General features: G+C 38.1%; 1 protein-coding gene across 2 annotated transcripts in view; it reads left to right on the forward strand.

Moving 5' to 3' along the window:
* Positions 1-11,741, forward strand: part of COL4A3BP (collagen, type IV, alpha 3 (Goodpasture antigen) binding protein) — a 190,204-nt gene that overhangs the window by 72,100 nt on the left and 106,363 nt on the right. For both annotated transcript variants that reach the window (XM_006873295.1, XM_006873296.1), the window contains one exon: positions 5,397-5,513. In XM_006873295.1, the coding sequence (XP_006873357.1) occupies positions 5,397-5,513 (117 nt within the window). The remainder of the gene's footprint in view (positions 1-5,396; positions 5,514-11,741) is intronic.

Raw genomic sequence — 11,741 nt, forward strand, 5'->3', positions numbered from 1 at the left:
GTAAAGATTTACAGCCTCGGAAACCCTGTACAGGGTCGCTATGAGTTGGAACCGACTCCATGGCACACAACAACTACAACATATATATATGTGGCTTATGTGTATTGATAACCAACAACTTACCAACAAAAAGACAATCCAGTCATAGACTAGACAAAGGATTTGAATAGACTTCTTCATTAAGGAGGACATCAAATGGCCACCAAATACAGGAAAAGATACCCAGCTTCATTAGCCATCAGAGAGATGCAAATTGAAACAAAGAAATAACATTCCTACTGTGAAGGATACAAACAAACAAACAAACAAAAAACCCTAAAAAAACAGAAAATAACAATTGTTGGCTAAGGGGTGGGGAAATTGAAACCCCTACCTGCTGTTGGTGGGATTGCAAAATGATACAGCCATTGTAGAAAACTGGTGGTTCCTCAAAAAATGTAACTTGTATACCAGTGTTCATGGCAGAACTATTTACAATAGTCAAATGTGGATAAACAAAATGTGCTACGTACATGTGAAAGAGTACTACTTAGACTATAGGAGAAATGAAGTCTTGTTACATGTTGTAATATGGATGAGACTTTGAAGACATTGTGCTGAATGAAATAAATTAATTTACAGAAGGACAAATATTGTATGATCTCTCTTATGTAAAAGGACAAGAAAAGGTAAAAATATAGAGATCAAAGTTTATTAGTGGTTACCAGGTATCTTAGAGACATGTTATCATGAGGGACCACTCCCTAGAGAAGGACATCATGCTTGGCAAAGTGAAGGGACAACAAAAAAGAGGGAGACCCTCAACGAGATGGATTGGCACAATGGCACAAACAACGGGCTTAAGCATAGCAGCAATTGTGAGGATGGTTCAGGTGTTTTGTTCTTTTGTACACAGGGTTGCTCTGAGTCGGAACCAACTCTACAGCACCTAACAATTACAACAGGTGTCTTCGTTATCCAATGGCTACTCTAACAGAAATACCACAGTTAGATGGCTTTAACAACCAGAAATTGATTCTCTCGTAGTTTAGGAGGCATATTGGTTGTGAGCCCTGGAGTCAGTTCCGACTCATAGTGACCCTGTATAGGGTTTTTGAGGCTGATAATCTTTATGGGAGCAGAAAGCCTCATCTTTCTCCCAAGAAACAGCTGGTAGTTTTGAACTGCTGACCCTGAGGCTAGTAGCCTAACTCGGAAGCATTATGTTTCCAGAGCTCTGGTTTAGGAGGCTAGAAGTCCAAATTCAGAGTGCTGACTCTTGATAAAGTCTTTCTCTTTGTTGGCTCTGGGGAAAGGTCTTTGTCTCCTTTTAGCTTCTCTAGACCCAGTATTCTTTGGAGATCTCCATACATCTTGGCATCAATCTTCCCCTGATCTAGGAGCTTCACAGTGCAGAGACCCCAAGTCCAAAGGATACACTCCACTGCTGGCTCTTCTTTCTTGGTGGTCATAGGTCCCTCTTTCTCTGTTGAAGAGTCTCTCCTTTTATCTCTTGTGAGATAAAGGGGAACACATGCCACACCCTTGGGAATCTCCTGTAAATTGGGTCAGTCCTTGCAACACCTTGGAGTCCTGAAGTGGTGCTGTAAGATAAGCACTGAACTGCAAAGTCAGTGGTTCAAACCACCAATTGCTCTTTAGAAACTCTATACAGGGTCACTATGAGTCAGAACCAACTTGATAGCACTTAACAACAATAATAATCCCACCTTTAAACTTTTATTGGTTTATCCCATCAAATCACATAATGGGAGACAGCTGCAGCTTAACTGCCACGTCACTGTGTGAGGACTAAAGTGCACCTGACCCAAGCCATGGTATTTTCAGTTGCTTCATATGCATGTGAAATTTGAGCAGTGAATAATGAAGACTGTAGAAGAATTGATGCATTTGTATTATGATGTTGGAGAAGAATATTCAAAGTACCATGGACTGCCAGAAGAACAAAGAGGTCTGTGTTGGAAGAGGTATTTATTTCTTGGAGGCAAAGATGGCGAGACTTTGTCTCTCATACTTCAGACATGTTATCAGTAGGGACCAGTCTCTTTGAATCAGAATCCACTCAATGACACTTAACAACAACAACAAGAAGGTATACAGTTACAAGAATAATAATCAGGATACATCAGATCTCCACTTTCCCACTTCACTGACACCAGCTGCATTATGCAGCACTTCTCTCCCTGACCTTAGACACTGTCAGATCACAGGTGAAAAAGGACACTGGAGCCCACGTGACTCTGCAGCGTTTCTTCCCTTGATCCTGGCCACCCAGGTTAGGGCAGACGTCAGAAGTTAAAAAGACACTATCCTTCAGGATGCCAAAGAGGTAGACACCAGCCACAAAATCAAGTCCCTTCTGGGCTTCCTGCCTTCTGCTTTGCTAGCTGCACACTCAGGGGTTCTGCGTACCCCCTCAGGATCCCAGCTATAAGCTCAGGGGTTCACAGCTCCCTCGGTTCTGATCTGTTTCCTTCCTGTACGCCTTTGAGTTTGAGAATTCACTGGAATGACTCACAGTTCAAAGGAAGTGGTGTACTCTTATGATCACATCTGTCTTGTAGTAAAAAAGGCTACAAATGAAGCGACAAATAATGTGAGGTCTAGGACACCTAGGAGGTGTGGTGAGGTGCTGTGGGTTAATGTGCTGTACTACAAAGTCGGCTTGAACCGCAAGGTTGGCAGTTCAAGCTCACCAGCTACTCCTAGGAAACCCTATACAGGGTCACTATGGGTTGGAACCAACTTGACGGCATTTAACAACAACAACAACAAGATCTAGACTTAGAGTTTCTTTTTCCCAAAAAGGAATTCACTACCTTCTCACGTGCATGAATGTCTTTTAGCAACCAGAATGCTCAGGTAACTCTTCAGTGTTCAGTATTAGGGAATGCAGACTTTAGCTCCAATCCCTTAAGGTCAGCTGAGATAGCATATATTTGAATTCATACTATTTTTGTTGGATTTATATTCACTATATTAATTCTTTTAAGGCATTTTATACTTAGGAAAGCAAAGATATAAAACATTCACTTTAAAAATACTGTTGTTAAGTATAAAACATTGAACCAGAAAGTTGACATTTTCATTAGATGCTTATTATACTTTGGCACAGTTATTTTCTGTAGCTTTCTAGCATTGTTGTTGTTGGGAATCAGAGTCAGTTCTGACTCATAGAGACCCTATATACATCAGTATGAAACACTGCCTGATCCAGTACGATCCTCAGAATTGTTAGAATGTTTGAGCCTTTTGTTGCAGTCACTGTGTCAGTCCATCTCATTGGGGATCTTCCTTTTCGTTGACCTTTTACTTTACCAACCTTGATGTCCTTTTCCAAGGACTGGTCCCTCCTGGCAACATGTCCAAAGTATGTGAGATGAAGACTCACTGTCATCACTTCTAAGAAGAATTGTGGCCATATTTCTTCAAAGACAGATTTGTTTGTTCTTTTGGCAGTCCTTGCTACTTTCAGTATTCTTCTCCAGCACCATAATTCAACTGCATCAGTTCTCCTGCCTTCTTTATTCATTGTCTGCCTTTCACATGCTTATAAGCATGAAAATACCCTAACTTGGGTCAGGCATGTCTTGATCCTCAAAATGACATCTTTGCTCTTGAACACTTTACAGAGGTCTTTTTGCAACAGATTTATGCAAATACGCCCTTTGATTTCTGGACTGCTGCTTCCATGAGCATTGAGTGTGGAAACAAGTTTAATGAGTTGTAGTAGTTAAGTGCTGTCAAGTCGATTCTGACCCATAGCGACCCTGTTATAGGGTTTCCAAGGAGCAGCTGGTGAGCTTGAACCACCAACCTTGTAGTTCAAACGACTTTGCAGTCTGATTCATTAACCCACAGCACCATACCAGGACTCCAAGTTAAAATGTTTGACAATTTCATTCTTTTCTCCATTTATCACGATATTGTTGATTGGTCCAGTTGTGAGGATTTTTGTTTTCTTTACTTGGAGTTGATATTCATATGAAGGCTGTATTCTTTGATCCTCTTCAGCAAGTGCTTCAAGTCCTCTTGGGTTTCAGCAAACAAGATTGTGTTATCTGTATGTCACAGGTTGTTAATAAGTCATATGGTTTTCTGAATTAAAATGGCCAAAACCTGTCCACTTCAGCCTTGATGGTATAGTGGGTTATGCTTTGGGCTGCTAACCACAAAGTTGACTATTCAATTCCACCAGCCACTCTTTGGCAGAAAGATGAGACTTTCTGCTCCCAAAGAGATTTACAGTTTTGGAACCCTATACATAGGGTTTCTGACTTTCTGACACACAACAACAATGCCAGAGATAACAATCTTTGTGTGTTCCACTTCATTTTTTATGACTTACAATTTTCCTAGATTCATACATTCCATATTCCTATTTTCAGTGGATGTTGGAAGCTGCTGCTTCTCATTTTGAGTCACGCCTATCGGCAAATAAAAGTCCCCAAATCCTTGCTCTATCCACATCATTAAGGTTGACTCTGTTTTTGAGGAGTCAGCTCTTCCTCACTGCTGTTTTGAGTCCCTTCCAATCTGACGGTCTCATCTTCTGGCACTATATCAGACAATGTTTCACTGATATTCATTAGATTTTCGGGGGCTGATCCCTCAGAAGTGGACTGCCTGTTCCTTCGTCCTAGTCTGCAAGACCCTCAGAAACCTCAGAAACCTCTCCACCATTGGTGGTCCTGATGGTATTTGAAACACTGCTTCACAGCAACACACAGCCACCAAAGTATGACAAATTAACACATGTATGGGACTTTCTAACATAGGTCTTGTATAGTAATCATTTATGTTTTGGTTTTCAGTGGCAACTATTACTATCAGAAATGTTTTAAAGGCCAAGAAGTCATTTTTTGATACTTGGGATGAAATAGTAGCATTATTCTGTGTTAAAATATAAACATAATCTTGTTTATTAAATTTAATAAAATAGAACTGTGCATGATAGAATTTACTTTTGAACAGTTAGGTCAGGTTAAAGTACTAAATGTTTTTCCTAAAACTTACTTTCTTTTGTGAGTGTGTGTGTGTTTTCAGTGAGTTAAGCTAACTCAATGCATTGCTAAAAATAATCTCTTCTTTTAAATGAATGTTTGTAGTTGATTTCAACTCATTTGCAAGAGTAGTGAATAAAACTTGATTTTTAGTAACTATCTTTAATCTGCTTTATTTGAGACATCTTGTTAAAAAGTTGTCTGAATAGAAAAGGAAGAGAATAAGACTTTTCCACCAGCACTGAATGATTATGTTCATGTTTTTGCTGTAGTGTATAACACTACAGTGTATAACATCGGGTCGAACCCAACTCGATGGCACTTAACAACAACAACATAACACTTGTTAGGAAATAATTAGCTTTGCTTTTCATTTTCTTCTTGTCTCCACAGCCTCATGATTTTGATGAATGTCGATTTGATATTAGTGTAAATGATAGCGTTTGGTATCTTCGTGCTCAGGATCCAGATCACAGGCAGCAGTGGATAGATGCCATTGAACAGCACAAGGTAAGATTTCCAGCATTTTCTCTCTCCATGGAGGACTAGGAAAGAGACTAGTGATGATTCCTTTGAAAAATACTGAGGTGTAATTTTAGTTATAGAAAAATTGAATGGGGTATGTATTACAGAACTCCCGATGTAAAAAAATTCTTTTTAATTGCTTGATTCCTAACTTGAATTCTGCTAAAGGAATTTGGTATAAGTTTAAATGTTAATTGAAACAACAAATTTTGAGATTATATTGAGGGTTAACTTTATAATAAATGGCTTTTTGATGATTCTAGGTAAAAGGATGTTTTTAATTACTGTATTGTTGTTATGTGCTGTGGAGTCAGTTTCGACTCATAGCGACCCTGTACAGGGTTTCCGAGGCCATAACTCTTTACGGAAACAGAAAGCCTCATCTTTCTCCCGTGTAACAGCTGGTAGTTTCGAACTGCTGACCTTGTGGTTTGCAGCCCAATTCGTAACCACTACGCTACCAGAGCTCCTTAATTAGAACATCAAAATATTTAAAAGCTTCTGTGTAACTTTGTGTAGTCATCTGTGATCATTTAAGAAATTCTTAAACATTTGTAAATTATTTAAGTTTTGTAAATAAAGAACTGCTTAATGACAAACTTGCAGACAGTGTAAGTGCATAGGCTATATTCTTGTTATTTAAAGCTTGTCATTGACTTCTGCTGTGTATAATTGGTAAATAGACCAAAGAAATACATAGTCTACATTACAACTGATTCTATAATATCATGTTAAAAATTTCTAAATTCATCGTGGCATTTTAGAGCGTAGTAATGTATAGGTCTTTGTACGTTTTCAGTCACTTGTCCTTACTTGTCTGGGCTTCACAGAGTTAGTTGTAGTTGAAACACCTGTTTTGGTTATTAAACAGGCATAACACACACACTGAAAACAAGAAAAACCAGTCTGACCTGTGCTAAGATGCAAGAGCATTTTTCCTAATGGCAATCATGTTAGCTTTTATTTCTTGATTAATTGATTATGCATTTTTCCAAGACTGAAGAAAACTGACTATGCTGCCTTTTCTTATTCTGTCTTTTTAGCTTTACTGCTGTATTGGTTTAAAACATTTTAGCTTAGTTGTCTTGGCATCGTTACTCCAGAAAACTATCTAAAAATAAGAAACATTTTTCTGTAACTTAAAAGAGACATGAACTTTGGAGGTAGACAGACTTGGATTCAGATATTGCAAACCTTGCTATGTGTCACATGTATGACCTTGGGCATAGCAATTAACCTCTTTGAAGTATGTTTCTTAGCTGTAAATGGTTATAATATTTCTGCCTAAAGTTGTATTAAGAAATCAATGAGACTGATGTTTTTTATGCGTTGTAAGTCTAAGTTAAGTAACTTATATACCATGTTTCAAGTTAAAGAGTTCTACATTTAGTGAGAGTTGCTAAATGTGTAGATGAGGAAAATGGCCTACTTCATGTATTTTGATCAAGGCCAGCACTCTCAGTAAAGATGATATTAATTAGAACTAATTTTTATATTTCTAACCAGGGCTTAAAACCAGCTCATTCCAGTTTGGCCCCGTGCTCAGAATTTTCCTTTCCATCCCAGATAGATGAAATAAGAATCTACATTTTAATAAGATCCACAAATGATGCTTATAGACCCTCAGGTGATTCTCATGTATACATAAGAATCATTTGGGTGTCTTGTTAAAATGTAGGTTCTTGTGTCATATACCTTGTGGGAATGCAAATTCTTAGAATGGGGTTGAACTGGAAAAAAACTATTCAAAGTCCCGTTTTTAACTTAAATTACATTTAAAGGGTTAGTAAATGGATTTAGATTATATGACAAGTTCCTTCTGTTTTAATTAAACATAATTTCTTTTACTATCTGCAGTGTAGTAGATTATTTAATATGTTTCTTCTAGCCTTAGTCTTTGTTGTTGTTAAGTGCCTTCAAGTTGGTTTTGACCCATAGCAACCCTATATAGGGTTTCCAAGGAGTGACTGGTGGGTTTGAACCACCGACCTTGTGGTTCAAACCGACCCTGGGAGTCCAGTGCTTGTGAGTGTGCCACACCAGCACTTGTGAGTCTTTGTAATTCCCACCAGAAGACTCTTTTCCTGATGGGTCTGGGTAAGAGAAAATGGGAGAAGATACTGACAGGATGATATGATTCAGCTAAGGATGTTAACAGAGTTCATTGCAATTGTAAAGACTTGAAACTCTGGCCTAGGTATAACAAAAGAGCTGTCTCAGGGGATCTCACTATCATTAAAGAAGAAAAGTCAGGAATAGAGCATGTCCCTTGGACCCCAAGATCCCTGTGCATTAGTTCCTGTACACTGAACCTCCTCGACCCAGGGACAGAAAGCTGGTACACAGGAGGAGTGGCAGAAGAGCCACAGCTGCAGCAGAGTCATGAGATAGAACAGTGGGCTTTCCAGCCCGCAAAGCAAGTAAAGCTGAATGGTAGAGAGGGATGCCTCCAGGCACGTAAATGGGAAGCTAAGTTTGCGGACCTGTGGCGCTGGAGTGAGTCTGGCCTGCCTACCATCAGGCCTATGGGCATTTATCAGCATCCTTAAAGAGCTTTGTAACATTGCCCATAGAGAGAACTGTCTATGGGCACTGCTGAGGAGAGAATGTCCTGACTGGAAGAACTTAGCCCTGAACAGTTTATTTCTTTGTCTCTTTGAAGAATGACTAGCTACAATTTTTGGGCTATATTCTCACTTAAATTCTTAGCTTCTAACCAAAATGTTTGAGTCCACTCAGAGGTACCTTGGAAGAAAGTCCTGGTGATCTTTCAAATGATCAGAGCCACTGAAAGCCCTGTGGAGTGCACTTCTGCTCTGACACACAGAGTTGCCATGAGTAGGAATCTATTTGGTGGATACTGGTTCTCAGACCAGTATGATTTGAGCTGACTGGTGTAAGATAATCTACTGTTGGTGAATTTAAGTTCATGGAAAATGATTCGGTTGCAGAGTTCGAGTTATATTGTACAGACACTTCCTTTCTGATATAAAACAATAGTTTATAGATAAAAGGGAAATCATTTTTAATTAATATTTTAACATATGTCAACTAAGCAGCATGTTGGTCAAGATTTAAATAGTGTGTGACCTCTAAAAACAAAATTATTTTGATTTACTAGAATAACACATAAGAGGGAGAAATTTTGAAAGCTGTTAGAAAACACAACCAGCAACTTCTTTTCTCCAGGGAGATAGGATAATGATTCTTTTCTTCACTGTCTTTAAGGAGTATTTAGTTTAAAAGCTAAATATAGTGTTTTTATCCTATGTCATGGCTTGAATATGTGTCAGCTTGGCTAGACTATGATTCTCAGCGGTTTGGCAGTTCTGTGATGATCCCCCAGGATATGATCTGATGTGATAAACCAGTAAGAGGACTAAGGGTGAGATTGTTGTTGTTAAGTGTTGTCCAGTCAGAATTGGCGTGATGACAGTGGGTTTGATTTCGTTTGATGTGTTCTGAGGAATTTTTCATTGACGATGAATCTGAGGTTAAAATTCTAACAGTAACTTGCCTGACACTATACTACTTCTTAGTTCCTGGGTACTTAAAAGATTTTGTTCATTCTGCTTTCTATCAATTATTGTTTCAAAATAATTTCTGTAAGCTCACATCCTGTGATTTAGTGTGTATCATCTGAGTTCTAGTACCATATATGAGTATATATAATAAAACTAATATAATAAATCATTCTGGCAAAGATATGCCAAAAAGAGCAGTAGATATACGAGGGAGAAGTTCACGGAAAAATGGAATTTTCTATGAACTTTTTGAAGCCCCGTCATATGTAGTATTAGTTGGTATTTGAGTTTGGGGAGTCTTATGGGTGTGAATTCTGGCAACTGCTTACCACCTCATTAAAGTAGTTCATATATAAAGGATGATATAATTAACCCCTAATGCCAAAACAAATGAGCAAAATAACCCAGTCTTGATAAACCAGGAAAGTCGTATTTCAGAATTGGCCTGTACTCCCATCATTCCAGTTCATTCAGTTAGATTCACATTTCCTGTCTCAGGGCATCGCCTTCCCTACAATGACAGTGGACCTATCATTTTCAGAATACTTTTTGATGACTTTTAATGACCCTTTTTCTTGCTATTGATCTGTTGTTACTGTTTTCAAACAAGATGTTGAGGCTCTTCTTTTCTTCCTCATAAGGCGGTTATTCTGCTCATTATAATAAGCTCTGTATATTGATCCTTTTTTGTTTCCTCTAGCTCTTTCTCTCCATGTTGCACTCTGTCACACACACATACACCCCACAATATGAGGTGTCTGTCTTACAGGACCTCTTCAACAGTAATAATGATGGTCATGATGATGGCTAATGTTTCTGAAGTCTAAATATATACAGATATGTTGATCAGCCCTTTGCGTATTTTATTACATTGTATTCTCACAATGATCTTATGAGTCTGGCATTTTTTTTTTTTTAACAGACAAGGAAAGAGAGGTGCACAGAGGTAAAGGATTTGTCCACAGCTAGTTAGTAATTAAGTCAGCATTCAGACCCAGATCTGTCTGCCCTGAGAGCCAGAACATTTGGCCAGCAAGCAGTTAAGCTGACCTACAAGCAGGAAAGATATTTTATTGACTTAAATCATGTGCTTCTTGGATCTTGGAACTTTTGCACTTGTCAGCAGACCTACATATAAGAAATGCTAAAGGAAGTTCTTTTATCTGTAGTGTTTATTTTAGACCATAAACTCCTTTAGTGCTCACACACACAATAATCATACTTTGTTATAGGAATTAACAAAGCATTGGGCACATAAACTTTTCAGTTGAAAAAGTTTGGTTTTGTGAAACAGATTTTATGGGGAAATTATAAGGCTCTCTGTCTAGGTCGTTCATTTTGTCCTCCTTGGAATTCATTCCAGAGTAACCTGCTTAACTGAAAAAAAAAAAAAAGATTTTAAAAGATGATTCAGTGATTTGAGTTTTCATAATATGTGAAAGTCACATATTTTAGTAGGAAAAGACCAAAAATGGATGTCAGAAGAAATTCTGAAACTTGCTCTCCAACTTAGAGATGTGTTTTTAAAATAAATGGAAGAAAAGAGGAGGTAAAACAGCTGAACAGAAAATTTCAAAGGACGACTCGAGAAGATAAGGTCAAGTATTATAATGAAAAGTGCAAAGACCTGGAGTTAGAAAACCAAAAGGGAAGAACGCACTAAACATTACGCAAGCTGAAAGAAATTTTTAAAAAAATTCAAGCCTCAACTTGCTTTTTTTTTTTTTTTTCTTAAAGAAGTTTTTATTGTGAATTGAGTTAAAGTGTACAGGACAGATTTGTCCGTTTACATTCCATAAATCGTACTTTGCTTCATTGCAATGATTACTATCCCTTCCATGTACCATCAGTCAGCGTTAATTTTTTTTTAAGGTTTTTTTATTGTGGATTAAGTGAAAGTTTGTTTATAGGACAGATCATCAGTTTTGCATTCAACAAATCATACACCTTATTTCATTACAATGATTATAATCCCCTCCATGTACCATCAGTTAACAGTATTTCTCACTATTCACTTTAGCTCTTTTTTAAAAAACAAAAAACACTCAGACATATAGATAATAATTTACACCTTCAAAGGCACACTCTGCAACTCTGCCTCCTAGCCACTAGCTCTTAGCCCCTCTCTTCCCATAAATGTAGAGTCCACAGCCACTCCCCGTCTCCATGACCCCATCTCTGCTATTGCTGCTTCTCTGGATAAGGTCCCGCATTCTGCTTGTGCTCTTCTCCCTTGATGGACCTAGGGTCCTCTGTTTCTGGACTGTAAGATTAACCACTCCCCTGTTTTTGTTACAAAATTCCTCCTTTACAATTGTGACAGTCGCAATTAGTCATGATAACAATTACTATTGAATCATAAGATTCATACCCCCATCTCTTTTCACCAGACCCATTTAGACAATATGAAAAACTATTCCTTGAGAACTCTTTCTTCACCCACACACTCTTAAACTAAACTCCATCATGAACCCTTGTAATCTAGTCACTTAGTAACTTTATAGCCCTCCTCACTCTATTTTAGGTAGCCAATGTCTAAATTGTCCATCCCTGTGTACAGAGGGAATAGCATTGATACGTGATGTGAAAACTCCTTCCCTCTCTGTTGATATTTAGAGTTACTACCTTCATGAGTATAGGTCAAGTTCATCAAATTGTAGCAATTTACCCTTGCTTCCTTTATGAAAAA

This window comes from Chrysochloris asiatica, unplaced genomic scaffold (genome assembly GCF_000296735.1).
Source record: "Chrysochloris asiatica unplaced genomic scaffold, ChrAsi1.0 scaffold00234, whole genome shotgun sequence".
Taxonomy (NCBI): Eukaryota; Metazoa; Chordata; class Mammalia; order Afrosoricida; family Chrysochloridae; genus Chrysochloris; species Chrysochloris asiatica.